General features: G+C 43.4%; 4 protein-coding genes across 5 annotated transcripts; 3 read left to right on the top strand and 1 right to left on the bottom strand.

Annotated features, from left to right (window-relative positions):
* Positions 1–440: 440 nt before the first annotated feature.
* On the top strand, positions 441–2942 carry LOC133933761 (claudin-34-like). The gene is made up of 2 exons (XM_062380974.1): positions 441–546; positions 1438–2942. The coding sequence occupies exon 2, from the start codon at positions 1631–1633 to the stop codon at positions 2375–2377; it is 747 nt and encodes a 248-aa protein (XP_062236958.1). The 5' UTR covers positions 441–546; positions 1438–1630; the 3' UTR covers positions 2378–2942.
* A 1059-nt stretch (positions 2943–4001) lies between these two features.
* sumo1 (small ubiquitin like modifier 1) lies at positions 4002–7258 on the bottom strand. Its single transcript, XM_062380822.1, has 5 exons — positions 7124–7258; positions 6670–6744; positions 5843–5920; positions 5685–5756; positions 4002–5267 (listed from the first exon to the last, which is right to left on the bottom strand). Exons 1-5 carry the CDS (start codon positions 7133–7135, stop codon positions 5199–5201), a joined length of 306 nt encoding a protein of 101 aa, XP_062236806.1. The 5' UTR covers positions 7136–7258; the 3' UTR covers positions 4002–5198.
* Positions 7259–8123: 865 nt separating this feature from the next.
* Positions 8124–15745, top strand: map3k2 (mitogen-activated protein kinase kinase kinase 2). Its single transcript, XM_062380847.1, has 17 exons — positions 8124–8472; positions 10246–10318; positions 10675–10793; positions 11152–11192; positions 11291–11390; positions 11479–11592; positions 12132–12228; positions 12424–12554; positions 12712–12791; positions 13058–13122; positions 13256–13348; positions 13437–13670; positions 13763–13911; positions 14062–14193; positions 14309–14438; positions 14539–14716; positions 14876–15745. The coding sequence occupies exons 2-17, from the start codon at positions 10264–10266 to the stop codon at positions 15093–15095; spliced, it is 1938 nt and encodes a 645-aa protein (XP_062236831.1). The 5' UTR covers positions 8124–8472; positions 10246–10263; the 3' UTR covers positions 15096–15745.
* Positions 15746–20068: 4323 nt separating this feature from the next.
* LOC133933655 (sterol 26-hydroxylase, mitochondrial) lies at positions 20069–27426 on the top strand. Of its 2 annotated transcripts, XM_062380815.1 has the most exons (10): positions 20069–22132; positions 22717–22907; positions 23041–23240; positions 23333–23530; positions 23634–23797; positions 25252–25418; positions 25818–25899; positions 25999–26208; positions 26333–26461; positions 26672–27426. In XM_062380815.1, exons 1-9 carry the CDS (start codon positions 21818–21820, stop codon positions 26450–26452), a joined length of 1647 nt encoding a protein of 548 aa, XP_062236799.1. In that variant the 5' UTR covers positions 20069–21817; the 3' UTR covers positions 26453–26461; positions 26672–27426. The 2 variants fall into 2 exon arrangements, with proteins under 2 accessions (XP_062236799.1, XP_062236798.1); XM_062380814.1 differs by having other exon boundaries at positions 20070–22132; positions 26333–27426.

The raw sequence follows: 27426 nt of genomic DNA on the forward strand, positions 1-27426 counted from the left end.
AGAAATTTGACACCGACTTCCCTGGCCAACGTTTCACGATACTGTATGATGGTGTCATACGTTCCTCCTTCTTACTGAGCCATGACTTATTTATCGGAGGTGGAGTCAGAGGCCTACTTAGGCCTCCTTACCTGTTTTACAATGCAACGGCAAGGATAAACTCAAATTCTGCTTCAATTGCGTGCAAATAAGTGTTTCTATATTTGTTTTTTAAATGACAAACATAAATATATATATATATATATATAAACACATACGAGGGGAATTGTTGAAACTGCAGATTGAAATGAGATGGTTCACACAAGCCATTAGGGAAACAGAGAGTGGAAAGCAAGGTGAAAGACTAAATTCCCGTAACAATAAACCGCGCGCCCCACCTTTATACTGTCAATCATTCACAGTTCACAAATATTATGGGAAACTGTATCCAGGTTTTTTGCCAGCAACATGGGGAAGTGATCCGGCATCTGGGAATAGAATAAACCCTCTCCTCTCTTTCAGTCTCCCTGTGTCGGGTTTTGAAGACGACTCATGAGCCGCACTCAGGTATGTCACCAAAAATAATTTATATGTGATTGATGATAAAGTAAAGACTATTTGTCAACATGGCTTACTTTTTATATTCAAAGGGACGAAAATTAATGCAGATATTAGTTTTTAGGGTGTTTTCTCAGGATGTGCAGTCATGGATTGTGTTGTGGATGATGTTGTGTTGTACATTTGTGTGGCTGCTTAACAGCTCCTCGTCATAATGGAACAACAGAAGATGAAGAACAAACATGGTCAGTGTGTAGCCAAACAAGCGTATTTGATTATCATCACTTGCACACACCGTCGTAAATCTCACACACGACTGCGCCGCCTTTTCCCCTGATGAGGGGTCCCAAGACTTGAGATTTTCCCACCACAATCACATGCTTATAAATACATTTTTTATATTTGTCAATATCCGACCAATCTATTTATGAGGAGAAGGTCCCATGATGAAACTACAACATACGTTCAGTGATGGTGAGTGACGTGAAGTAAACATCTTATGATACCAATGAACTAAATTATAAGTTGTCCATTTGCTTATATCTACTAAGTTATTAATCAAAACTGGTACATTTTAGGCGACATTATATTATCATATTATTTGCTAACATGCAGTAAAGAACTTCCAATTTGAAACAGTCTTTCTTCAGCAGGGCACAAGTTTCTGTCTAAAACTTCCCACAGTGTCTATTGGTTTATTTTATTCCTATAAATACATGTCAGTGTGTATATATTCATATATAAAAGAACATCAATACAAAACAGCTGTTCATAATCTCTTCCTTATAAGTGAAAAGGACTAATAAATTAATTAATAAAACTTCAGAAAACGGCAATCTTCTGACTGTGCCGACACACTGAGGAGAAGTTACATCTGTGTCTGTGTTTCTGTTCTCTCAGAGGAAGCTGCAGGTGATTGTTTGCCAGGTTTCCCGGGTGACAAAAGAGCATCAGGAAAACAAATCTGTCAGGTGGAGAAGAGCGTAAACAAAAGGGAGAGGCTGAATGAGCTGGAGTGAGAGAGATCAACGGGCGGGTGTGACCACAACACCACACCTCGGACTGGGACTGCCTCAGGATCTGCCGTGGCCCCATGGTCTACCTGGCTCACACGGCCCACGCCCAGCTCGGCGCCCTCTGGTTGAGCTGCGTGGGCTGGACTCTCACGGCCGTGGCGCTCGGACTCATCCAGTGGAGGGTCTGGCTGGTGTCTGAAAGTGTCATCAGCTCCGGCCTGGCCTGGGTGGGCATCTGGAGGACCTGCTTCTACAGCCACACCCTGGTGTCCGCGGGGTTCAAGGTCATGCACTGCAGGTACATCGGCCTGACCGAGGCCTTCACACCACCGGAGATTCGGGCGGGTCAGGTTCTCATGGTGCTGTCCCTGCTGGCGGGGCTTTGTGGGAACGCCAGCGGAGTTTACGCCCTGAGGAACGTCTACTTCGGGATTGGGAAAGAAACGCCATTGCGCTTGTCCTTCTCCACCGCTGGAGCTCTGTGCCTGTTGGCTGCTTTGATGTCTCTCATCCCTCTGGTGTGGAATCTGACCTCAGTGGTGACCAATCAGAACATCAGCTTCCCCCCTGAGTTCAAAATGCCCCAGGGGCCGGATTCCCAGTATGCGGGGTGCGGCATAGGGGTCGGGATGGTGGGAACAATCATGATGATTGTCTCTGGGATTATTTTCTGTATGTACAAAATACCAGCGAGGCCTCAGCGCGAGATCCAGCCATCTCTCAAAGAACAGGCGCACGTGGACAGGTCATCACGTGCACAACCTGCGCCTGACAGTCAGGGGGGGGGAAACAACCCAGCGTTTGAGGCCCACGAACACTTGTGATCAGACCACAGAGGAAACACATGTTGAGATATTCACAGTTTAAAAGGCTGTTTACATTGTGTCAAGTTGGACAAGTTGTGTGTCTCTTGCGCCATAAGCTGAGTTTATGTTTCAGCAACACTGCAGCTCTTTGATTCCAGTGACTCACCTGCTTTCACGCCCACAGGAGGGTTGAATTGAATGATTCACCTCGTTTACTGCAAATTAACTTGACGCCTCAACTGTGACAAAAAACAGAAGCACATTGGTTGGAATTCGGAAAACACCAACTGAAATACTGGCCTAATAACACTTTGGTGATGTATTAAATGTTAACGACAGTAACGTCGGTGAGCGATGTGAGACAGATTTAATGTAGCTGTCATTATAATCAAGCTGTAAGGCTTTTTATCTTAGTCTGTTACACAAATGTGTGCATATCAAATGCACATCATAACTTAGGCTGTAAAAAAGTATTGTATTGTGTCAATGTCCTTCCCTTCCTCCTCAGATTTTGAAGCTTTTTGCATTATTAATTCAAAAATGTTTTACTGTATTAATTGTGTTCCATATTTGGACTCAAATAAAGGAGAATGTCTTTAATGTTAAATGAGTTTCATTATCTTTGGGCTTCTGAAAACAAAACTAAGGGGTATAAATCTTCCATAGATGGACATGTTTATGCTTTTGTTATGTCTAGAAGACTTTGACCCTGTTGCTATTAAGTCACCAATCACGAATTGCACTTTGGAACTTGAGGTAAAGCAGGAATTCAGAATATACTATAATGATAAAACATGCACCACACTGCAGTTATTTCTTTAAATATTTTAATCAAAAAAAGCAAAAAAGCTCATTTCCAGAATTTCAAACCATCTGTATCAATGTTCCCCTAATGATGAACGGTCCTCTCACCTCGCGGAGATCAGTGCTGTGGCTCAGATCACAGCCCACCCTCACTCGAGGGGGGTTTGGGTGGTGTCTGCTTCACCTGAGCTGCTCACTGATGTACAAGGTACGAGTAGGAAAGGTCCGTCAGGCTGCGAAAATCCAATTGAGGCAATGTTTTACTTTGAAAAGACAGGTTTTCTTTTTGCCATACACACACCTCTGGGAGATGACGGCAAGGGAAGGATAATTATTTCCTTGTAGAATCCCGGCGGTGCGGTGAAACCACCCTCCACTGCATCTTTAACCTGACGTTTTGAGTGTTTGTGAAGAGTGAAATAACCAGACAGAAGACATTTGTGGTTGTCTCAGCCTTCAGGAGATGAGCATCTATATCTTGCCATTATCTTTGTCTCCCCATTCAACCTTCTCACTAACTTCAGTTCACATAACTTCTGGGGGCTACTGATGATCTTAACCCTCTTGAGGAACTTCACACAGTACACAGATTTCAGAGTTTCATCCCAAAAAAGGAGAAAGAAAAGCTTTTAAAACAAACGCCGTCACCGCAGTTCATTGTTTGTGGATGACTGATTTTTTTCTCGCACAAAATGCCGGAGGATAGAGTTTAAAACTCTGTGAATGTCAGGGAGCAAGATAAATCCAGAACAGGTTTAAATATATATATATATATATATTTCTATATATCATCACAGAATGGAACCCTCCAATATAAATAAAAAGACGACACTGGAGATACATGTGACATGTCATTCAAACACACTAATACTGAACACAACATATACAAGTCAAGCACAATTGTCGTTTAAAACAAAAAAAAAACTGTCAAAAGGTCAAATATTATCATGTTAGCTCAATTATAATCAGAATTTTACAATTTCTCCAGGGTGCAGTTCTTCATACACGAATAGACAAGAGGCTGTAAAGCAAATTATTCAGATCACCAGTAACAATCGGTGTGGATATGAGGATGAGGAGTCCAGCTGTTTATGAGCGTGTGGGTCGGAAAAACCCTCAATCTGCTAAATGCCCTGACTGTAAACGTGTGGAATGGACTGCCTTTTGTACAAAGAACTCCATTTTCAAATATCTAACTGGGTGCGTCAATTTCCTTAGGTGAACATCCGGGGAACAAGCTAAATCCTTTCCACTTCCCCCCAACTTCTGTACAGATGAAATGTAAGATGATGTTTTTAGAACCACAACTAGCCGAAAAAGGAATAGTTAACCCAGAAATTGCCTTTTGTAACGGCGTTTGCTCAGTGTCCACAACTTTGTTCCGGTTCCCTCAAACTATTAAACCCCCAGTAGCGGCTTTGATAGTCTGATATTTAGAAATCAGTTACAGAGAGACTCTTGTTTGGGACCTAAAGACTCAAATTTGTTCATCCTCAAAGTAACATAACTTAAACTTGATCTTGAGTCCTCTAGTGTTGTAACTCTGAGCAAACGTGATCACGGCCACTTTATTTTCCTTGAAGTTAAAGCCCAGCTGTACAAGTGCACTTGTTGTGTAGTATCATATGACAACAACACTACTCGTCTTACAACTACATGATCATCACTTTTGGCTGAACTGTTCCTTTAGACGCAGTGTGGTCCTTGATAGGATTATTTGCTTCTGCCGACATCGTCAACAAGACATGATAAAGGAAACAAAAAGACACCACAAACAAGATCCAATACTACTGAACGCTATTGCTCGGGCCAAAAGCACAAGCATCCCTGCACTTCAGAATAAGAGACCCGTTGTCCTTTTCCTCGTCCGCTTACCTCAGATTATTCACCTCCCTTTCACGCATGGAAGCCCTGATAGTCGGTTTTGATCCAGATGGTTTGAAACTGAACGAAAAATCGAACATACATACAAAATAAAATACAAAATCAGAAAAAAGAAAAGAAAAAAAAGAAAGATTTAGAAATGCAGGGGGGTTTAATTGTTCCAAAGTCCACCGGTCTGTTCTTGATAAACCTCGATGACATCCTCGTCCTCCATCCCCAGCTGACCGGAACAGCAGAGGAGACATTTTTAGTAACAGAATCAACAACACATGACTCTCACAACACTCTTCTTTTAAGTTCTTCTTCTACCTATACATTTTTCCTAATGACAAAAACCCTTTATTAATAATTTCCCAACAAATTAAAGCATAAAAGTAACAGAATTTAAGCACTGTGTCCAAGCTTTGGAAAAAAAAACGCTTTTATCAGTGACATTACCAGCCAGCTAAACATTCAAAGTATTAATTAAACATATATTAATTGTTTAATTGTTGATAGTATTGTTTTATTCTGAAATATTGCTACAACCAATTGTCTACTGATTTACTCCCGCTGCCTGTGTCGATACTGTATATGTGTGCCAGTTTACTCAGCTAAAAGATAATCAGATGCTCATGTCAAGAGAAACAAGTTTTACCTCTTTCGGAGTTTGGTTATCTGCGATTCTCTGTCCTTCAAACAGGAACCGTAGTGTGCTTGCTGGGACGCCCTGAAAGAGACAGAAATCTATAATTCCATGCTTTTCTGACATCGTTTGATACAGAAAATCCAACTGGTTTCCCTCTTCCCTTGTACCTGTCTCTGGCTGTAGGACTCCTTCAGCTTTTTTAAATGTGTCGTCATTTTCACCTTAAAGTGGATTTCACTGCTGTCCTGTGGGCGGCGAGAGAAAACAATGATTAGAAGCGGCGGAAGTTCCGGCCTGGAGCAACAAGGCCAAAGCAAGGAAGCAGGTAAGACGAAAGCAATGTGCTGCTAGGTAAATATAAGTAGTTACAGAAACACAAAATGAAAGGATCTGTATCTATTTCTATGACATGATTGTCTGAAGCTTTGCTTCTTCTAATCCATTTTGTAAATACTCTTATATTTGTTGATGGTCTCAGTTACACGCGACATCTATTGCACTTCTGTCCGTCCTGGGAGAGGGATCCCTCACATGTGGCCCTCTCTGAGGTTTCTACGTTTTTCCCCCCATGGTAATATGTTTTTTGTGGTAGGTTTCCTTACTCTTGTTGAGGGTTAAGGACGATGCACCTTGTTAAAGCCCTATGAGACAAATTGTGATTCAGGAATATGGCTTATAAAAGTAAAACTTAATTGATTGAGGATGGAACGACAAACAGATTATTGTTGGTTACTTTCATCAGATTTGACATTCCTTATCCATGCACCTCTAGTGTTTTTAATGCACATTTAAGCAACTATTCCATATATTGCCAGAGTACTACATACATATGTTATAATTACATTGTATAACCCTTATAAAAACTGTAAGAAAATGTCCCCATTTTTACTCAATTGTTATTTGTTGATTGAGGGACTCTGCATCAGCAGCTATGCTACACATCGCTAGGTTGAGCTAGCTGGGTCCCATCCATCCTGCCTGCACCGTTACCCACCTGACCGATCACTTTTAACTTGATGTACTCTCCGTCCTTCTTGTCCCCGCCGTCTTGGCTGGATGGTTTTGTCTCCTTCGGGGAAGAAAAGAAAAACAACAACAACAAATAAAGCACGAAGCATTCAACACACAAGACGCTCGCTTCGGGCAGACCCGCGGGGGCTGGTTTTAGCGGATTGTGCCGACACACCGAGACTCGTGCACGTTTACATCTCCGGGTTCGAAAAGTGAGCGAGGCTTGTTGTCCCCGAGGCAGAACTTTGAAGCTGAAGAAGCCATGCTAGCTGTTCAGCTGAGCCCTGTGGGCCCGGAGCTACACGGAGCTAATGGCTAAGCACGTTAGGACGCCAGCACACAGGGAGGCAGCAAGCCGCGAAAATCACGCCAACGTCCATTTATTTCATTTCACGAGGCTGCGAATAGTAAAATACAGTTCAAAGTGTTCATCTCACCGAGTCTGACATGTTTCAGTTGTGTGTGTTCGCCTCTGTGTGTTGTTACAACTGCGTTCACGTTAGCTCCCAGCCGCAGCTCTAGCCCGATGTTGTGAGAAGGCGACATCGACCGAGCATGACGCCGGAAGATGGACTCCTTTCAGAATAAGAGTCTTGTTGACAAGAAAGTTGTTTTGGCAACAGCGCCGTTAAATCTCACACATTACCAAAACAATGAAGCAGTTAATTAATCTAGCATGAAGGCAAATGTGTACACCTAAGTTAGAAGCATCACAGTTAATGTGGTTTGATGTAGCATTGGTTTATAACTACAGTATTGTCCTTGTAAAGAAGGTAATTAAAATCAAATCCAATTGGACGGTCGAAATATCACAAATTCAAAGTATATGAAATATCATCTATACATCCATAATAACAACATGATTATAAATCATTTAAATGAACACACTCATTACGATGGCAATTATCCTTGTCTAGTTTAAGATTATATTGTTTTGTTTTTACTTCATAGTGTTTATCTGCTTCTAGTGTTCTATTTCATCGCTGCTTGCCCTGTACTTAGATTAATTGCATCTCATGTACCTCATGTTTCCGAATGGCAATAAATCTTCTACAAATGAATTACATTTTTTTCAATATAGCTAAATAATCTCAGTATACGTGAAATCAGATTGCGTTCATTGTATTATTACAGGTTGTAGTTATGGACCAGATCATGCGAAACCCTATCAATCAGGTTTATCGGACAGGATTTGACGAGTGATGCAGGAATTTAATACATTTCATTCACAGCAGAAGTTGTGTTTTTGTTAGACTCCTCCAAAGAAGCTGTCAAGCGATGTAAACTGAAATTGATCATTTCCGGTTGATACCTATCAACGTAAAACACCACAATTCTACAGCTGGTGGGAAAAAAAGACCACAAGACATTTCCTGCTTTTATTTTGTCAGCAAAATATCAAAATTTTCCGGTGGACTTTTGTGTGTCATCCGCTAACTTGACGCGATTGTGGGGGAACCAGCGAGCGAAGCTACCGTCAAAGCAGCGTGTGGAGTGAAACTAAATGGAAGCTGCGCGTTAACTTTGCCCTCTCACCGCGGCGCAGACACCGGGAGGGTTGCTTCGGACCCGCCGTCATCTTGTCCGTGCCGCCTCCGTAAGATATCCGCCGGGGTTCGGCCTGACAGCCGCCGGGCCTCGTCGCCGCGGCCCAGCAGGACTCGAGTGAAGTTGTGAGCGGACTGACAAACTTCTGCTTCCTGCAGCCATCTCTCACCGCAGGGCCCGGGGCTCCCGTCGCCGGCCCTGTGGATGAGGGAGTGAGCACGGACCGCATCGCGCCCAGGTGAGGCCGCGCACCGGTCGGCCCGCACTTGACATGTGTCCGCGTTTGATTCTCGCTTTCTGCGCGGCCGTGCGCTGCGAGAGAGAGAAGAGAGAGAGGGAGAGCTCCGAATTAGCATTAGCTTAGCTTGTCAACTTCCCTGGCCCTGACAGCTAGCTGTGTACGGAACTCTCGACTAGCCACTTAGCTTCCTCTCTCAGCTTTATCTAAGCAGCTGACTGTGTTTGGGTCATTTTCGAACGTGCAAAAGCCTCTATTGACATCATTGTATCGTGACACGCAAGACTGAATTCGCTAACAACACTTGTGAAGTCAATTTTAGCTTCCAGGGCTGCTGAGCTAACGCTAGCAAGTTCCTTTAAAGCTAATTATCTACCAAAGCAGGCCATAACAGTGGCAGTGTTGTTGGTGTCAACTCTGTAGCGATCGGCCCCTAAACCAGTGATTTGCAGGGGATGCACCATTAGCCGCACGACAGAGAAGTGCTAAGCTAATGTTGATATTGCAGCCTGCTCTCACCAGCGTGGTGGAATAGTCAGATTTGACGTCAGCCGCAGAGAGTGATCGATCAGCAATATCCAATCAGCTCCTCATCAGCAGAGGCCATCTTGACCGTCCAGACTTAACTATCCAGACCCACTGCACTGTCTGTAGTGTTGGACGGTATCTGAACCCCCTCACAGTAACAGCCAACATTTAACAATGACAGCTAGTGGGGGTGATTCTGCAAGAGAAATGCTGGGGTGGTATATTTATGCCTAATTCTTATGATATCCCATACAATGTTATGCTTTTGAATGCAAACGAAGGATTGTTTAATCATCACATATGAATGGATTGCTTTCATCCATGTGTGTGTTACTCTGTCTGTCCCACTCCACCTCAGAGGAAGTTATTATACTTTTTACTCCAGTTTCAAGGTGATCACTTGATCAATTGAAATACAACATGCGCCTATTTTGACAGTAGATTATTCCCTCACTTCATATTTCAAGCAAAAATAGCCGATATTCTTAGATTTCATCTTGACAACCTTTCCTGTTAATGTGAAGACACTACATGCATCCACAGTTGTAGTGACAGGCACTTCTTTATGATTCATAAACTAAATGATCAATAAATCCTTCATAAAGATAATCAGCAAATTAGTGAATAATGAATATAGTGACCCGCAGCCTGATTTTTTTTTTTCCCCCACATCCATCTGAGAGCTTCGATTGCTCCTTACTTGGCATATTAAGATTTTTATTTCCAGATCCATTTCTGAAATGTGATATATTTTTAAAAATCAGGTTATCCTACAGTTTATGGGTTTTAAATTTGTTCTGTTCTGCAGTGGCCAGCTTCAACACCACGCTGCTCGTGCATGACTGCAGCAATAATAATAACCAATTTATATAACTTTAAATACACTCTGTTTGCTAGCCCCATAAAGCTGGAACTCATTGTCTAATGTCGTTTGTATAAATAGCTGGGACAACATTTTAGAAAACATAAGAGCAACACTTAACAGTACTAAGCAAAACAATTTCTCAAAACATACAAAGAAGTATTTTCTCCCAAACAAATTCAGAAATGCCTTTTGCTTTAAAACAAACATTAATGTCCTCAGTTATTGTGGCTGTCAGCCCACAGACACATCCTACCCGTGCAGTCGAGAGGTTTTCTGGCTCCACTCACACTTTACAGATGTGTCCGTCAGCAGCTTCAGGCTCTTACTTGTGTCCCACTCATCTGCATGTCATGATTTATGTTGTTCTTTTGCTGTTGCAGGAGAAAGGAATCCCTTTGATGGGAGAATCCTCTTTCCTGGCCTCCTGGGTTAATCGCCGTGGCATGATGATGGGTATGTGCGTGTGTGTGTTTTCAAGATTGTGTTACTGTCTGGCAGGAGGCCAGGATTTTGTCTTTTGTCAAACTTACAACCAAAGGAATGTTTTTTTTCTCTCTTTCTGTGAACAATGTTTCTTTGACACCTTTATATTACAATAAACCTTTGTGTGATGTGCTCCTCTGCAAGTGGTAAAACATGTTAAAACTGCAGGTCTGGATACACAGATAAAAAGTATGTGTACTGTGTCTATTGTTAGTGTTTTTAAGGATTTGAAAATGTGCAAAACAGAGCTGTGGAAAGTTTTGTGCACTTCAACTGATGCAAAGGAAAACATAGTGGGTTCACAGCAATGTTTTGTCGTCACTCAGATGAGCAGGAGGCACTGAAATCAATCATGCAGGACTTGGCCGAACTGCACCGCTCTAGCCGTCCTGCCATGTTCCTGTCGGACCTGGGCAAACCCAAAGCCTCGTCGCCGAAGAACCAGGTAGCCTCACAAGCACAATGTTGGGCAAAAATCCTTTTATGAAATCGGTATAATGTTGCAACAGCAAAGTAATACAATGAAAGAGTCCAGTAAAGAAACCAATATAACATACCAGAACTTAGTTTCATTGATTGCCTCTATTTTGTAATTGGTGATCGATTATAATAATTACTTGATAGGATATTGTATGGTTTTAAAACATGGAGAACATCTTGTTATCCTTTTTTTTTTTTAAACGCCCACATTCATTTACAAACAAGGATCAGTGAAAGGATTACATTTTCCACCTGCTGTGTGTAATGCTCCGTTTTCATCTCTTGACACGCTCTTCCTCTTTTTGCTGAACTGTCTGTGGCAGAACGATGTCAGAGTGAAGTTCGAGTTCAAAGGGGAGAAGAGGTGAGACCTCGATGTTGCTCATCTCTCTGAAATCACCAGTGGATACCTGTAGCCCTGTCCTCGTGACCTCTGACCTCCTGATCTTTTCTTGTCCCTAGGATTTTGCAGTTTCCTCGCCCTGTCAAGCTGGACGACCTGAGGTCTAAAGCCAAAGTGGCTTTCGGTCAGATGATGGACCTTCACTACACCAATAATGAGGTACAAAGCTGCACATTTTAAATTATCGAGAGTGAATAAAATGTATAAGACATAAACGACAAATCTGTTTTTCTCTCTCTTTTTGCAGCTGGTGATTCCACTGACGACTCAGGATGACCTGGACAAAGCCGTGGAGCTACTGGATCGCAGTGTTCACATGAAGAGCCTGAAGATCCTCCTGGTGCTGCAGATGTCCTCTCAGGTCAGCAGCTCTCACGTCCAAGGAATAGCCCAAGTTTTATTATTAGGCACAATTTTACTCTTGCACAGAAGTACTTTATTCTGCTATAGTAACCTTACAAGGCAGAATTTAATGACTTTCAAGGGCATCTATCAAATGAAGCTAGCTAATGATGTTAGGTTATATGTAGCCTAAGTAAAGTGTCAACGTTTTTGTGCAGATTCAGAATTTTTCAGAAACACTGCATCTTTCTGCCTTTTTTCAGTCTTTCAGGAAATAATGCCCAATGAAAAAAACATTTATGCTATTGAGATGTATAAGTTATTGCTGGTTGGTTCAGATTATCTCTCATAAGAGCTGGACATTTGTGTTAGATTTATTTAACAACGTCAAAGCTGCTTTATTTTTTCCGTGTCCCAAAGAATGGTAAAAATAAAGTAAATAGAAAATGTCTCGGCATGGTAAGAATCTGAGTTGTCCCCTGACCTGTAATGATTTAAAAAGCTGTGTTTTGTTTCCCTGTTTCGTTAACAGCCTTTTTTGTGTCACTGTTTCTCTAGAACTCTTCCTCTAACATGGACCTCTTGCCGTCGCATGAGGAGCTGGACAACACAGGAATCAGGGCGTCCGACAAGAAGAGTATGCTTGCGTTAATAGGTGAATAATGTCTCTCGTAAAACTATCCAGAATTCTTTTTAATTCGAGATGAAGAGACAATACACTAAATATGCAATGGAAAAATTCCGGTTTTTAGTTTTCCTGTTTGCTACCAGTGTGATTCACACAAGCAGTATGCAATTATGAATCACAAATATTTATTAATACGGTTCCCACTCCCCCAAACAACCTCAGGCTCCCATTCGACGGATCGTAGCTCTCCTCCTCCAGGATACATTCCCGATGCTCTCCAGCAGGTGGCGAGAAACGGCTCCTTCACCAGCATCAACAGCGAGGGAGAGTTCATTCCTGAGAGCATGGACCAGGTACCAGCACTCAGAAATTTGAACTTAAGGAATCAGTCCGTTTGATAAACTGACTCTTGAGAACAGTCTGACTAAGGCAAAGGCATTTCTTATTCTATTCTCACACTGAAGCAGATGTTGCGACTGATGCAAGTGTCCTGTTCTTTGTTGTCTCCAGATGTTGGACCCACTGTCCATGAGCAGTCCAGAGAACTCGGCCTCTGGGAGTTGTCCGTCTTTAGACAGCCCACTGGACAGGTCAGGAACTCAGCGTTTTAATTATAGAACAATGCACTCAAGGGATCAGATACCAGGATGACTGTTGTTTATAAATCCTCTTTAATAATTACGGATCAGAGTCTTTTATTATTAAATATTTGGCGATACTCCCGACCTATAGCTTCCCACATAATAAAGCCCTGAAATGCACTCAAGTAAAGAACACTCACATTAAAATGTTTGTAATTCACTGTAAATAATGAATTAAAGGTTAGAGTTTTGTGTGTTATTGTGTCTTAATGCAGTGACTACCCAAAGTCCAGGATGCCCAGAGCGCAGAGCTACCCAGACAACCACCAGGACTATCCAGGTACATGTGTGTGTATGGGTGTGTTTGCAGAGAACAGTCAAGAATAGTGCGACTGTTAATCCCTGCTGCTGTTGTCTTTCCTTTCCTTCTGGATGTCACTTCTCCTCATCGCCACCCTCTTCTTTGTCTGCAGAGTACGACATCCCGGTGTTTGAGAAGGTGGGGAAAGGGGGAACGTATCCTCGGCGATATGGCATTCCCTTTGGCCTGCAGGACTACAGTGATGGTGGGCAAGATTTCTCATTGACCCTAAAAGGTATTGATTCTTAATTGTGTAGACAAAATTCATAACCCTGTCTTCCTCTGCCTGGCAGGGAGGAAGACCTTCCCCCGGGCTCGGCGAACACAGGTTCACGGCTTCCGTTCGCCGGTCAGCTTTAGTCCAACCGAGCAGTCGCCCAGCACCAGCAGCGGCAGCAGCGTCTTCACACCCGACCTGGAGGAGGCCCCGGGACCCACCAGGAGGCCGCGGAGGGGCAGCGACATTGAGCCCAATCTGACGGGCGCTCCCACCCTCTCCGTCATGGACATCAGTCCACCCAGCCGCTGTGAGTCCCCACGCTGTTTTTTAGAGGTGCACAAGGGATCTCTCCCATTTCTCTTTTCTTGTGGTTTAAGTATATCTGATGTTTGCCCTCAGCCCCGCGTGCTCCAACCAACTGGAGGCTGGGAAAGCTCCTGGGTCAGGGTGCCTTCGGACGGGTTTTCCTCTGTTATGATGCGGATACCGGACGGGAATTGGCTTGCAAACAAGTCCAGTTTGACCCGGAGAGTCCGGAGACCAGCAAGGTAAGAATCCAGAAACCCGCGTGTCGATTATTGGTTCAATTTATACTGTATCCAGATGTTCCACCCTATATGTTTGTGTGGTATTGTATTCTGGGAATAACGACAGCATGGCATGAAGAGATGTCTGTGTTTTTTCCCTCACTCCAATAGGAGGTGAGCGCGCTTGAGTGTGAAATCCAGCTTCTGAAGAACTTGTGCCATGAGCGGATTGTCCAGTACTACGGCTGCCTGCGAGACACGATGGAGCGAACGCTCTCCATTTTCATGGAGTACATGCCTGGCGTGAGTGCTCCGTTCCACGTTTACTTTGCACTAGTGCAAACGCTAAAAGAAAATGGCACAAACAAGAAAAGCGCGATATTTACTGGCTTACATTTTTCATTTCTGGGGTTGTCAGGGCTCCATTAAGGACCAGTTGAAGTCGTACGGAGCTCTGACGGAAAATGTGACACGCCGCTACACCCGGCAGATCCTGGAAGGCGTTTCTTACCTGCACAGCAACATGATCGTCCACAGGGACATCAAAGGTGAGGGGGAGTGTTTTAATTGAGGTGTTTTAGGGGCAGAGGTAATGTTCTGGCCACAGCTATAAAAGCAGGCTGATGTGTTTGACTTCTCTTTGTTCAGGAGCAAATATCCTTCGTGACTCTGTGGGTAACGTGAAGCTGGGAGACTTCGGGGCCAGCCGGCGGCTACAGACCATCTGTCTGTCAGGGACAGGCATCAAGTCAGTGACAGGCACCCCCTACTGGATGAGCCCGGAAGTGATTAGTGGAGAGGGCTACGGCAGGAAGGCTGACATCTGGTGAGGCCACACACACGTTGATGCTTAAATGAATTTCCAGGTTTATCCAAAACCGTTTTCAGCAATTTGCAATAGCCATGATTAGTAGTAGAGTAGCTTTTTGCTGTTTGAAATGATTACAGAACTGGGCCTTGATTCAAACACTTATTTTGCCCTCAGGAGTGTTGGCTGCACCGTCGTGGAGATGCTGACCCAGCGACCCCCATGGGCAGAGTTTGAGGCCATGGCCGCCATCTTTAAGATTGCCACCCAGCCGACAAACCCGGTTCTGCCCGCCCACGTGTCGGACCACTGCCGGGAGTTTCTCAAACGGATCTTTGTAGAGACCAAGCAGCGCCTGTCTGCTGATGAGCTATTGAGGCACATCTTTGTACATTAACCCAACCCCTGAACCTTTAATCCCCCGCCCACCTGCCGAACTGCCAGACACGGCCTTACCTGATGGGGTGTCCCTACCTCTGACCCCATTCCCTCCATCTCCAAGCTGAAACCCAGTGGACCAGGAAGAACCGGCTGGAAGAAGGTGGGGTTGCGCAGGCGGAGGGGTGGTACCTACCTGATCCTCCTGTCTCTGTTTGTATGAGACTGCCATTGAGGACATGAATTTTTTTATTTTATTTTTCTCTGCAAGTTGCACCTTAATTTGTCAAAAGTGGAGGCTTTGAGCACTTCCTCCTGAAGAGATGAAAAACAAATATTTGAAAAAAAATGTCTTCTTTTTTATGTTTTTACGGTAACTCGCTCCTGGAGTGGGATAGTGTCAGTGTTGTGGACCTACAGGAGGCGGTGCCTGACTCTCGAGAGACTCTGCTCCCCCGATGTTGCTGACCTGACCCCAGAATGTAGTCTCCTGCCAAAACCCGGAGCGATGGTGTTGACCTGGGCCCGCTGCTATAGACGAACTCCCCCCCCCCCCAATTGCGGAGAACACTCCCCTTAACGGTTCCCACTCACTTTCCGGTCTGCTCTGCGCTCTGATGAAATGTTTTGTCTCTGCTTTATTGTCTGCAAACTACCTTCCCTCGAACCCTTCTCCTCCTCCTCCTCCTCCCCCTCCCCCCCCCCCCCCCGTCTTCGTTCTTTGCCGTGTGCCTTTTCTGTTTTTAAACGCAGTGTAGGAATGAGTCTTTTGGAGATTTTGGATAATCTCATTTGTTTTTAGGCGCTATAGTTCTGTGTTTTATTTTGCCCCCTTGGATAAACTGCCTTTGCACGGTTAGCACAAATCTAGCTGATCTCAGTTCAGTCGTAATATCCGCTTTTTTGCCTTCTCTGTAACATATTCCTGGTAATAAGTGGGGGATTTATTTTGCCAACTAACCAAATACCTTCAGATGTTCTTCGAAAAAAGCATGCCTGATGAACTTCTAGGTTTCACAAACCAACTTGCGCTCAGACAAGGTTCGGTACTTCTGCTTCAGCTGTTCAAAGACAGGAACAGTATCCAGATTTTTCTCCTCAAATGTTTCCTCCTCTGCTTCTCAAAGAATTCATTGGTTGAACTCAGGGCAGAATTAGAATTTTGGACAACCTAGACCTTTAATTAGGTTACTCTGGGCTCGGGGTGGTGTGTTAGTCTTATCAAGTAGACGATTATTCGAGAAGGTAACAATCGGATTGATTAAAAAATGATTTCCAGTTTCATCTCCAGCATAACTGCGAAAAAGTAAGCAACCTAACCCAAAAGTGTGACCTTTTGGGGGAGAAAATGTAGTTTTGAAATGGACACAAGTCAAGCGGTACTTATTGTGGGGTACCTGTGGTCGTGCTCCGACAGACCACTCGCTTACTACTGCAACACGAGGAGCACTTGAAGAGTGTTGATGTAGTTTTACAAGGCAAAGACGCTCACAGCTGATTAGCCAGAGGGTCTGGCTGCATGACGCTGTCTCGCTGTTGTATGTTTTTATCGCTCGAGAGAAATCGAGTGTACGACGTGAAGCGGGGACATTTCTCGCTGTCTTACAAGCTGCTTGACATTTCACCAACCGGTACATTCTCAGCTAATGTCTCTTCGCGCTCCACTGCTGCATCGGTACCTTTTAACACTCTGCGGCCAAGGCGTCCCTGTGCCATATCAGAGCATCCTCATTATGTTGTGTTTTGTGTTGTACATTTTTTGGCCTTAAACATGCACTCCTATAGAAGAGATTCCCTCTCGCTGTGGTCCAAATCAAACGTGTCAAAGTTGACCGAAAACACTCCGTTCAACGTGCGTCCGGCTCAGTTTCCTCTCGGGCTGAGTTGCGAAGGACACAACTATGCACCAGTAAACTGTCCTGCGATTAAATCCGTTTTCGACAACCAGTAACTTGCAGGCAGCTCTTACTGCAACCAATCGAATGCAAATTGCATCAAATGTCCTTCCTCTCGCTCCGAAATAATGGACAATTCTATTTACGCTAAAGACTCAGTTTAAGAGGATTTATCATTGACTTCCTTATTTCTGTAAAAGAATTGAAGCTGGTAACACAACAAGCTTCCTTAACCTCCCAGCTTGCACTCTGCAACCTGCTTATTTCTCCAAAGTCTTTGGAGACCTAAGAACACGAAACATTCTGACATTCCTGTCCATTTCCACAAGAGTCAACGTGGCCGTGTGGATTTGCAGATGTTGTGTTTTCCTGCAGTGTCCACTAGTAATAACTAAGGAGCCATATTTTTCTGATAACGCCTTTTTAAAGGCAGATAGGAACCAGGTGCTTTTGCTTGCGATGCTCATCAATTGGTGAAGGCAAACACACTCAATCTTTCACATGACTTTCCCGTGAAGACGCTTATATTCTTTTTGTTGGTCTGTGGTACATTTTCTTTGACCGCCGATTATATTCACTGTCCAGGAAAGTGAAACAGACGCCTCTTTCACTCATATGCATTTTCAAAACGACACCAGAATAAAGCCCCAGAAAAAAAAGTTTGCGAATCAGCCCGAGTTTGAGGCAACGTACAGTTAAAACTGTCAGGTACAGGGGGAGATTTTCAATTGCCGCCAGCACTGGTAAACCTGGGGACGCACTACCATTATGCACTTATCGATTATTCACTGATGCTTTTACTCGATTCCTCATCGGCTGCTGCCCGCGCAGCTCGGTTCAGTGACCTATTTTTCTTTTGCACATTTTAAAGACTATTTTTTTAATTTTTACATGAGTGCGAGTGTGAGCGTGTGTGTCTGCGTGTCGATGGTTTGGTTTGCGATGACTTGTACATGAATGTAATGTCTCCTCTTACCGCCAGATGGCCTCGTTCACCACAGTGAATTAACTCTTTGGTATCAGTATTTGTCACCTGCAAAACACCAAGATAAACCTGTAGTTCTCTCTTTAGTGTCTAAAGCCACTGCTGCCACTCCTCTGTGTGTGTGTGTGTGTGTCTCTGTGTGTGTGTATGAGTGCGATTTGTGTGTGCGAGCAAGTTGTGTGTGCGAGCGTGAGTTTGTTAACGTGCATTTACTGCAATTTGTGCTCATTGGACACTGCGCCCGAAATGCCTCGAGCATTCTAACTGTAAGGGGTGAGATCATTGAAATAATATTGAAAATGAAACAAAAAATAATGTACAAAGGTGTAAAATAAAATGTACCCTTTTTTTTAAAAAGAAAAGTACACTTATATCCCACATGTTAGGTCTCTGTGTATTGTAAAAGAAGCCATGTTTATAATTCTAATTGGTTTGTGACCAATACGCCTGTTTATATCAGATCTGTATATCAGTGGTACGCATAATTTTTTAATATATATTTTTTATTTTACCTTTTTTTTAAATGGGAGATTTTATGCATGGTTGGGTCCTGAGAGACGCAGCGGTGCCGTTAAATGGTTGCTGTATTTTGGCAAAATTCTGGAGTATTGCCACAGCTCTGTGTTCATAATTATAACAATTATGATGATGAAAACAATAAAAAAAATATTTATTTCACATCTGGCTGGTTGCATTTTTACTCCGTGAAAGGCCAGGCTGCCTGGGCTGCTGTTTGTAATGTGTTTTCTGAATTCTCAAAGACAAGGTCTGATATCCTGGATATAATGTTAGTAATAATAGCTTTATTGACATAGCACCTTTCAAAAAAACAGTAACAAGCTGCAAGTGTAAGAACAAGATCTTGGATAACTTTGTGCAGGGGTGTACACATAGCAACCTGCAGCTGAACACCCCTAAAACCAAGGAGATGGTGGTGGACTTTAAGAGGTCTCAGCCTCCTCTGCTTCCAGTCTCCACCGAGGGGTTCAGTGTGGAGGTGGTCAACACCTACAAGTACTTAGGAGTCCATATGGACAACAAACTGGACTGGTCAGCCAACGTTGATGCAGTCTACAAAAAGGGTCAGAGGCGGCTCTACTTCCTGAGGAGGTTGAGGTCCTTTAATATCTGCAACAAACTCCTGCGCATGTTCTACCAGTCTGTTGTTGCCAGCATCCTTTTTTATGCTGTGGTGTGCTGGGGAGACAGCATAAAGAAGAGGCATGCGGGGCAACTGGACAGGCTGGTGAGGAAGGCGGGAGCTGTTGTTGGCACTGAACTGGACTGCCTCACAACAGTGGAGGAGAGTAGGACACTTTACTGGCTATACTAGCTCCATGCACAGACTTTTACCTTTTACCACTTCAAATTCTTATATATTTATATATATATATATTTTGTTGTTTTTATATATATATAGATATCTTTTTGTAATACTCCACTCCAGCAGCACAAGAACACCTTTATACTAGACACTGACACAAGCTCATCATTGCATTCTGTAGAATAGGGTCAGACCCATTCATGCACCTGTATCTGCAATGTTCTACCTATGTATACGTGTTTTATGAATGTACGTCGGTTAAGTGTATAAGCTACTGGATGACCTAAATTAATAAAGTATCCATCTATCTATCTATCTATCAAATAAGAACAAAATGATTTAAATAGATGATAATATAATAACTAGGAGAAAACCCATGTATAAAAATCTGGCGGTCTCCATAGAGAGCATATAAAGTGTTTAAATTCGTGGCAATTTCTACAATCCCACTTTATCAACGAGGCCCCCTGATGGGCCATGAAGCCACTGCAGGTGGGCCGTGAGAGGTCATCAGAAAATAAATAGATACAAAAGTTTCAGATTAGTAAGTAAGCGTTTAATGCCACAAAACATTTATGATTGATTCCAAAAAAAGTTATCACAGGTAATGAAACAAAGACATGAGGTTTGAATTCCACATTGTTCTTATTTTATTTGACCTATATAGCAGGTGTTGTTGTATTTGCTGACCGTCAGCCCAGAGGACAACCCCCAAGCCTGTGTGGTTGTATGTGCCGTGCGCTGAGATGCTAACTAACAAGACCCGGGGACCATGTAAAGTGCGCAGCCGCCATTTAGAAACTAAACATGGACAATATTTATCCAAGCCTCGAGGGTTGGTTATGCCTCAAATGTGTTGTTCTTCTGCCGGATATCCTTGTCGTGCTCTGTTATACAAACAGTAAGAATATAATTTTAACAATACCCTATTTGCACTTAATGTTTTGTTTACATTGGTTGCCCTGCAAATTGTAACGCTTAAATGTGGATGTTAATGGATTTGCACTGCATGTGCCTGCGTTCATGGACAATTATTTTTGCTAGAAAATTTATAATACGTATGGTTCTAGTCCTGTGTGTGGATCATATAGTTTGGGAATGGCTGCTGTGAAACAATGAAACTCTCAGACTTGAGTTGCCATTGAGTCTTTATCATAGTAATCGCTGCAGAGTTACACAAGCTCAGGTGCTCAGGATGGAACAACTGGCTGCAAGTGTGAAAAAGCCAGGACTCATACAAAGTGGCGTTTCACAAGACAATGTGAAAAAAAGAAGACATGCCAGAACTAATACGTGCTTCATAAAACGTAATGAGAAAAAAAGAAATGAAATCCTCCTCTGTGTCTATTTGCTGTGTCCGTCCACTGTAGCAAACTCCCTGTTTGCCAAGACCACAGCAGTGAGACACCTGGTCAGTTGAATTTTCCGTTACACTGCTCTAGCAGATTAGATAATACAGAATATGGCATTGACAAAGTGACCTCTTGTTAATGATCTGTTTTGATCTGGTAGTCCCAGGGTAGGTGTGGAAGTCAGTATGTTGTAGCTGGGTTAATGCTCTGTCGTCCACGTCGGGTTGTCTGTTGGTGTCAGTCCTTGGCCATGCATAACATACAAGAGTGGAGCCTCCAGGGATGCATAATCCCAGATCCAGTGTTTACAGTAGCCTGTCATCCCTTAAAATGACATTTATTGTCTTTGGGACGCGGTTTTGGAATCTTGAGGATGGCTTCCACTCGTTTTGTACTTGATATTGAATCACATATCGCGTGAAGTGACATTGTGTCCCCTGTAACTCACCCGATGAGAGGGGTGATGTTGACGCGTATTTTTAAAAGATGCTTGAGGCTTGGATAAATATTGTCCATGTTTAGTTTCTAAATGGACAATATTTGTTTGCTAGCATATTAGCGAACAGCACACACAGGCTTGGGTGTTGTCCTCTGGGCCTGCGACTTGAGTCCTTTCTGCGAGTCCTCTTTTTAGTTTTGAATGATTCAGTTGGACTTTGTGATTCCTGTTCGTCCTCAGCAGCTTTCCTCTGCTCCATCTTGCTCGACCCAGCACACAACAAAGTTCTCCCTCACCTAGATTCAATCATGAATCAATCATAGGGGAAATTAACATGAACATATTGTGGTCAAAATGTTACATTTCCCTTACAGGTCCATTCTAGGGAAGAGAAAAACAACAATTTGTACGATTTAGGTGATCACACACAAGTGAAAACATCACCAGGATAATTTTCTATTCAATTCCTACTAAAAGATCCCTTTCACCAAAGTCTTACACACCAATGCAGTGTGTACGATTTTTCTAATCATTACACAAAGGTGTTTCACTACAAAATAAATCTAAATTGAAGAAGATCTAATGTCCCTCCCTTTTGGAAAGTGGCCGAGTTATAACAATAACTGTCACATGTTGAGGGCTCAGCTCCACACGCCCCCCCCCACATTCATTCAGGACTTTCTCTCTGGCGCCCCCTATAGAGGGAAGTTCTCGCTATCACAAAGTCACACATATGAATACAGTGTATGGTGAAGACGCGCTTCCCAGATCGGATCAGACACTCGCTTGTAAGCATGAGCGTCCCTGCGGCTGCGCTCGGGTCCGTGCGGCTCTCCAGAGCTCTCCAGAGCCGCATGAGGGGTCTCCGGTCACTCCATGCGGCGGGCAGCGGGTCGGAGCTCCAGCCCGGAGCCTCTTCCGTCAGGAGGAACCTGGACGTCCAGACGACGACGGACACAGGGAGGCTGAAGACCATCGATGACCTGCCGGGGCCCAGTTTGGCCACCTCCCTGTACCTGATGCTATTCAAAGGATATTCAGATAAGACGCACCTAATCCAGGTACGAATAAATTCGTTAGGGGCTGCAGAGGGTTTATTTCAATTTTTTATTTCATTACAATTCAAGTTCAAAGAGGTTTTTGAGAAGAACTTTACAAAGCAAAAAACAATACAGAACAATAGACACAGAACAACCAATACATGCAATTACAGCAGTGCAGTGCAAGTAGTATTGTAAGTATTTGTTTTAGCAGCAGAATTGAAATCCAATATATTTATTATAATTATGATATTCTTTTTGTCTTACTGATTTACCTCTTTACTGCTGTAACACGGTAATATCCCCTTCTATTATCTTATCTTATCTTATAGTATTCACTATTTCAAAAAATGAGATTATTGCATTCTTTTACACAGTATGTCATTGCTGTATAGCTGGGTTGGATGATGCTAATCTGACTTCTGTTAAACAGTAACATATTAGTACATATTATGTATTATTTTACAAACTATTGATTGGATTTTATAAATGTTTTGATAACATTGTTTTCAAGCACTGCACCTCCTGGTAGTAGGCAACCTCAAAAACATGTGTAAATAAAAAAAAATATTTCTGAAGTCTGACTCACTGTCACTGTTTTCAAGGTTTTACAGAAGAATCAGCACGGGCCCATTTGGCGCACTAAGTATGGTTTGTTTGAAATGGTCAATGTGGCGAGTCCGGAATTCATAGCTCAAGTGATCCGGCAAGAGGGTCGCTACCCGGTCCGAGTTGATATGTCTCACTGGAATGATTACATGGACCTGAGAGGACACGACTATGGTCTGCACACGAGGTGAGTGGAGACAGGCGGTGTTTGGAGTCGTACTAACTTAACTATCGTAAGGAGATGAATTTGGGAAGGAGTTCCTCAGGGCTCCTTCGTGGTTCACCTTCAATTTGTAATCTGCAGCTCTTTCCCTTTTTAGCTCAGGACCAGAATGGTACCAGATCCGCAAACAGCTGAACCCCAAAATGCTGAAGCTGGGGGAAGTGTCGGCGTATGCCTCCGACATCCAAGAGGTGGTCGGAGATATGCTGCAGCGCATTGAGGTCCTGCGCTGTCGCAGTCAGGACCAGGCCACGGTTCCGGACATGGCGGCTGAGCTCTACAAGTTTGGCTTTGAGGGTAAGAGGCTCTGAAGTAACAATGGTTAATTGATGTCAGAGAGCTATGTTTTTAATTCTTGTGAACCTTTACCTCAACTTGACCCCACACAGCTGTCTCTTCAATCCTGTTTGAAACCAGGCTGGGCTGCCTGCAGGAGGATATTCCCAAAGACACACTGCGATTCATCGCCGCTGTCAACACCATGTTAATGTTGTCTAATGCCGTGCTTTTTACCCCACGCTGGAGCCGCAGCATCCTCCCTTACTGGAAACGCTTTGTTCAAGCTTGGGACGTCCTCTGTAGCGTAGGTAGGCGGTGAAAGAATGAATGGAGTTTGGATTTTGTTTCAAGCCAGTGGAATTGCATGAATATCTGCATACATATCCTCTGACTGGTGTGTTTGTATGGAAGGCCAGAAAATAATCGACAAGAGGATGGCTGAAATCGAGGCTCAGGTGCGCAGCGGTGAGCCGACAGACGGTCTGTACCTGAGTTATCTGTTGTCCAGTGAAAAGCTGAGCCGATCCCAGATCTACATCACTATCATAGAGCTGCTACTTGGAGGAGTTGACACGGTGAGGGGGGAGGGGGGAGGTCTGGTACTATTGGAGGGGATTTCTTTTGTCCGCAGCCTTTACACTCAGATGGCACAGTTGCATTTGTTAGGGCTGCTTTCGACATTTACAATCACCCTGGCTCTCTCGACTGTTTTCACATACAGTTCAATTCTCGGACTATTAGTTTCAATGTGACCTTTAAAGGGATAGTTGACCCCAAAAGGAAAATTCCCTCATTATCTACTCACCACTGTGCCGAGGTAGGGGGTCCAAAAAAAACCCTTTTGGAGTCGCAAGGTTGAACAGCGTTGAAGCCATATCCAACACAACTGAAGTAAATAGTGACCACTTGTTCAAACGTAAAAAAAGAAGAAAAACATTAAACGCCTCCACACACTGCACAGGCCTGCGCCTCTATGCTCACGTCAAGGGGCACGTTACGCCATCAGCGATACTTTGCCGACTCACACACCCTTGGGCGAGAGCATCTGGGCTAACGTGAACTCGGCACAAGGCAGAGCAAGTGTTGTTGTGGACACTTCTCCAAAAATAACACACCCAGAGAGACTAACCCTGAGGGAGTATCACATAAAGGAACTTTGGGAGGACTTATTACACCTAATTTGTAATTCAGGGTAAATAGGAATAGAGATCAGAGTAGAAGTCGATAAAGTTACCAACCTGATTCCGGCACAGTACAAGCATTTCTGTACCAGTATTCAAACCATATCAGAATCTCTCGGACCGGCTATTATGTAGCTGTGGACTTTAAGAAATACGAGAGGTCTTTCCGGTCCGGAGAACAGTCTGAAATTGTTTAATTCCTCAAAGAATTTGGCTGCTCTCTGAGAAATCAGTCAGTTATGGCCTGTTGCCTTCGACAACAAAAACCGACACGTTCAACATTCTTCATGGGGTTGGTTGCACAGCCGGTCTGGCTACATTCCAAGTGGAGGTTGAGACTTGTAGGTTTTGATCTGCGAGGTTTGTAGAACATATGAAAACTGTCTGACCTCAGTCTGTTCATAAATCATTCATTAAATCTTAATTTAATCAAATAAACATAATTTTATGCTTTTATTTTAATTTTAAATTTGAATCCTATGAAATGCATACCTAAACTACATATTAACTGTGTATTTGTTTACCTTCACAGAGCTATAGCAGGTATTCCACCCCCAAATCTCCTGAATGTATATATATTTTTTTATTTTCTAAAGGCTTTCCTGGAGCTGTGCCACCGTCTCTCCCAATTAGTTTATTTCCTTTGTGCATTTTATTGTGGGAGAGTTGTGTGCAACAACAGCCCACTCACAAATCAGTTCTTCAGACAGCATATTATTTGGGGTGTATTTTTGGACTCATGCGTTCTGCGAATGGGTCTTAAACTTTGTATATTTGTATTCTTTGAGCACAGTGTGACTCCTTTTTTCTTCCCTTCCCCCCTGTCATTTCCTCCCACCTTAACTCAGACGTCCAACACCTTGACCTGGACGTTGTACCACTTAGCACGGGACGAGAGGGCCCAGGAGCTGCTGTACGGGGAGGTGAACTCCGTGTGTCCCAACAAACGGGAGCCGACCACGGGTGACCTGAGCAGGATGCCCTACCTGAGGGCCGTCATAAAGGAGACGTTACGGTGAGCAGACGTCCCCTGTAGAAACTGTGTGTACACTGGCTGGCAAAAAGTAAGTGGACACCTGCAGCTTTCCCCAAACCATTAATACAAAGTGCACTTTTGTCTAAAACCTCCCTGTATCTTGAAGTATTAAGAGTTTCATTTAATTGAACTAAGAAATCATTGACCACAGGATGAAAAGCAGGTGTCCATATGCTTTGAACCAGTGTTAGATGCAGTGTTATTTAGAAGAGTTATTTAGTTAAAATGCATTGGTGATAATATCATTCTAAATACTCTGAAAAGAGTTATACTTCAAAACCTGATAAGGTTTACATCGTCATCATGGTATCACTATTGCACTTACATTAGCTGAGTGTCCTGATCTGTGACCGTGACAAACCTGTTCTGTGCTTTTAGCCTTTATCCCGTCGTACCTGGTAATGGACGCTATGTTACTGAGAACGAGGTGATTGTGGGCGACTACTGGTTCCCAAAGAAGGTAGGGAGGCAGAATCCAAAGGCTGTGATGCTGTGTCACCTCTTAAGTGCTTATTGGACTCGTCTTGTCTTTAATTCTATTATTGTTCTCTCTTTTAAGACTCAGTTCCATCTGTGTCATTTTGCCGTCTGCCATGATGAGGCAGTGTTTCCGAATCCAGAGGAATTTGTCCCGGAGCGCTGGCTCCGCTCTCAGATGCCCGGCTTCGACAAGCCCCAGCCGTACAGCTATGTCCCGTTTGGCGTCGGGGTGCGAGCGTGCGTGGGGAAGAGGGTGGCAGAGATGGAGATGCATTTTGCTCTCTCGAGGGTCTGTGGCGATTTGTTCTCTTAAAGCATAATAAGTGCTGGGCACAAAGTGTTTTCAGCAAAATGTCACTAAAGTCTTTTCTTAGAGTTCTCTATCCATCAACATTGCACATATCTGTCTGCAGATGATGCAGCACTACAAGGTCAAGCCCGAGAAAGGCGCCCCGATCGTGCACCCTCATACCCGAATCCTGATGATCCCCGAGAAGCCCATCAACCTGCGCTTCCTGCCCAGGGCCGAGTGACGAGCGGAGGTCAGTGACTCCCGAAGGTTTGGATTCAAGTGTTTTGACTGCAATCGTCTGTATGTCTAATTAAGTCGAAGGTTGAATGCTTTGTCAGAAGCATTTCCCTTTTTATATTTAAAAAGCTCTTGTGGTGGGAATGCATAGATTTTATTAGTCCAGGTCTTTCTACAGAGTCAGCTTTTCCAGCTGGAGGTAACTGAATGTTTTCCTCCTCAGAGGTTCTGGAAGGAGATGAGGACTTTTTTGCTTTGTGGTTCTCTAGACTAATGAAATTGGTTCATCGGCTGTGTCCACAACACACACACTCAAACACAAACACTTGCTTTTAAAAATGTGTTTAGAAGCCGTACAGGGAGAACACTGCCCCTCTTTGACAATGAGTGGAAATGCAGCTTTTACATAACCTGGCACCAATTTCTTTCAGGAGGAAGTCTTGTGCTTTTGTTTCGTTTTGAAACAGCCACGTTGAAAGTTGTTTCACATTTAACACAAGGTTAAGCATTATACATAAAGAAAAACTTTTCGTGGCGGAGGCAAGGAAAGGAGGATTTAGGAAACGAAGCAACAGGAGGCAGAAGGAAGGAAACAAGGAGGCATGGAAAGGAAGGAGGATTGCTTAAAGGGAAAAGTTGTTGCACTTTTTTAGGTTTCCTGTGTGAAAACTGCAAATATCTTTCTTTTATTCGAGAATTGTTGCAAAAAATTATGATTTAACGTCAAGGTTTTGCATTTATAAGTTACAAACAAGAACATGCAGCTTAAATACATGAATACTTTAAAGCCTTAATCTCGGTGAATGAATGTAATTGTTCTAATATGTATTTTATTTTTGTAATTTAGTTATTCATGTGTTTAACTGTTTTAAATGTTGTTACTAATTTAAATGTATACTGTTGAGCCTCCTCCCTGTGCTGGAGTTTATAGATTGGGAAACAAAATCCCAATGTGGAAATAAAAGATGATTGATATGG

Source organism: Platichthys flesus, chromosome 22 (genome assembly GCF_949316205.1).
Source record: "Platichthys flesus chromosome 22, fPlaFle2.1, whole genome shotgun sequence".
Taxonomy (NCBI): domain Eukaryota; kingdom Metazoa; phylum Chordata; class Actinopteri; order Pleuronectiformes; family Pleuronectidae; genus Platichthys; species Platichthys flesus.

What these genes read in the sequence shown, in the direction of transcription:
- LOC133933761 (XM_062380974.1), top strand. Translation starts at nt 1,631, where the DNA reads ATGGTCTACCTGGCTCACACGGCCCACGCCCAGCTCGGCGCCCTCTGG.
- sumo1 (XM_062380822.1), bottom strand. An exon ending in AGTTAAAAGTGATCGGTCAG is followed by an intron (nt 5,921 to 6,669) that starts GTGGGTAACGGT and finishes CGCCGCCCACAG; the next exon opens with GACAGCAGTGAAATCCACTT. An exon ending in ATAACCAAACTCCGAAAGAG is followed by an intron (nt 5,268 to 5,684) that starts GTAAAACTTGTT and finishes TGTTCCGGTCAG; the next exon opens with CTGGGGATGGAGGACGAGGA.
- map3k2 (XM_062380847.1), top strand. Translation starts at nt 10,264, where the DNA reads ATGGGAGAATCCTCTTTCCTGGCCTCCTGGGTTAATCGCCGTGGCATG. An exon ending in CAACCACCAGGACTATCCAG is followed by an intron (nt 13,123 to 13,255) that starts GTACATGTGTGT and finishes CTTTGTCTGCAG; the next exon opens with AGTACGACATCCCGGTGTTT. An exon ending in CCTGCAGGACTACAGTGATG is followed by an intron (nt 13,349 to 13,436) that starts GTGGGCAAGATT and finishes TCTGCCTGGCAG; the next exon opens with GGAGGAAGACCTTCCCCCGG.
- LOC133933655 (XM_062380815.1), top strand. Translation starts at nt 21,818, where the DNA reads ATGGTGAAGACGCGCTTCCCAGATCGGATCAGACACTCGCTTGTAAGC. An exon ending in GACTATGGTCTGCACACGAG is followed by an intron (nt 22,908 to 23,040) that starts GTGAGTGGAGAC and finishes TTCCCTTTTTAG; the next exon opens with CTCAGGACCAGAATGGTACC. An exon ending in TGCATTTTGCTCTCTCGAGG is followed by an intron (nt 26,209 to 26,332) that starts GTCTGTGGCGAT and finishes ATCTGTCTGCAG; the next exon opens with ATGATGCAGCACTACAAGGT.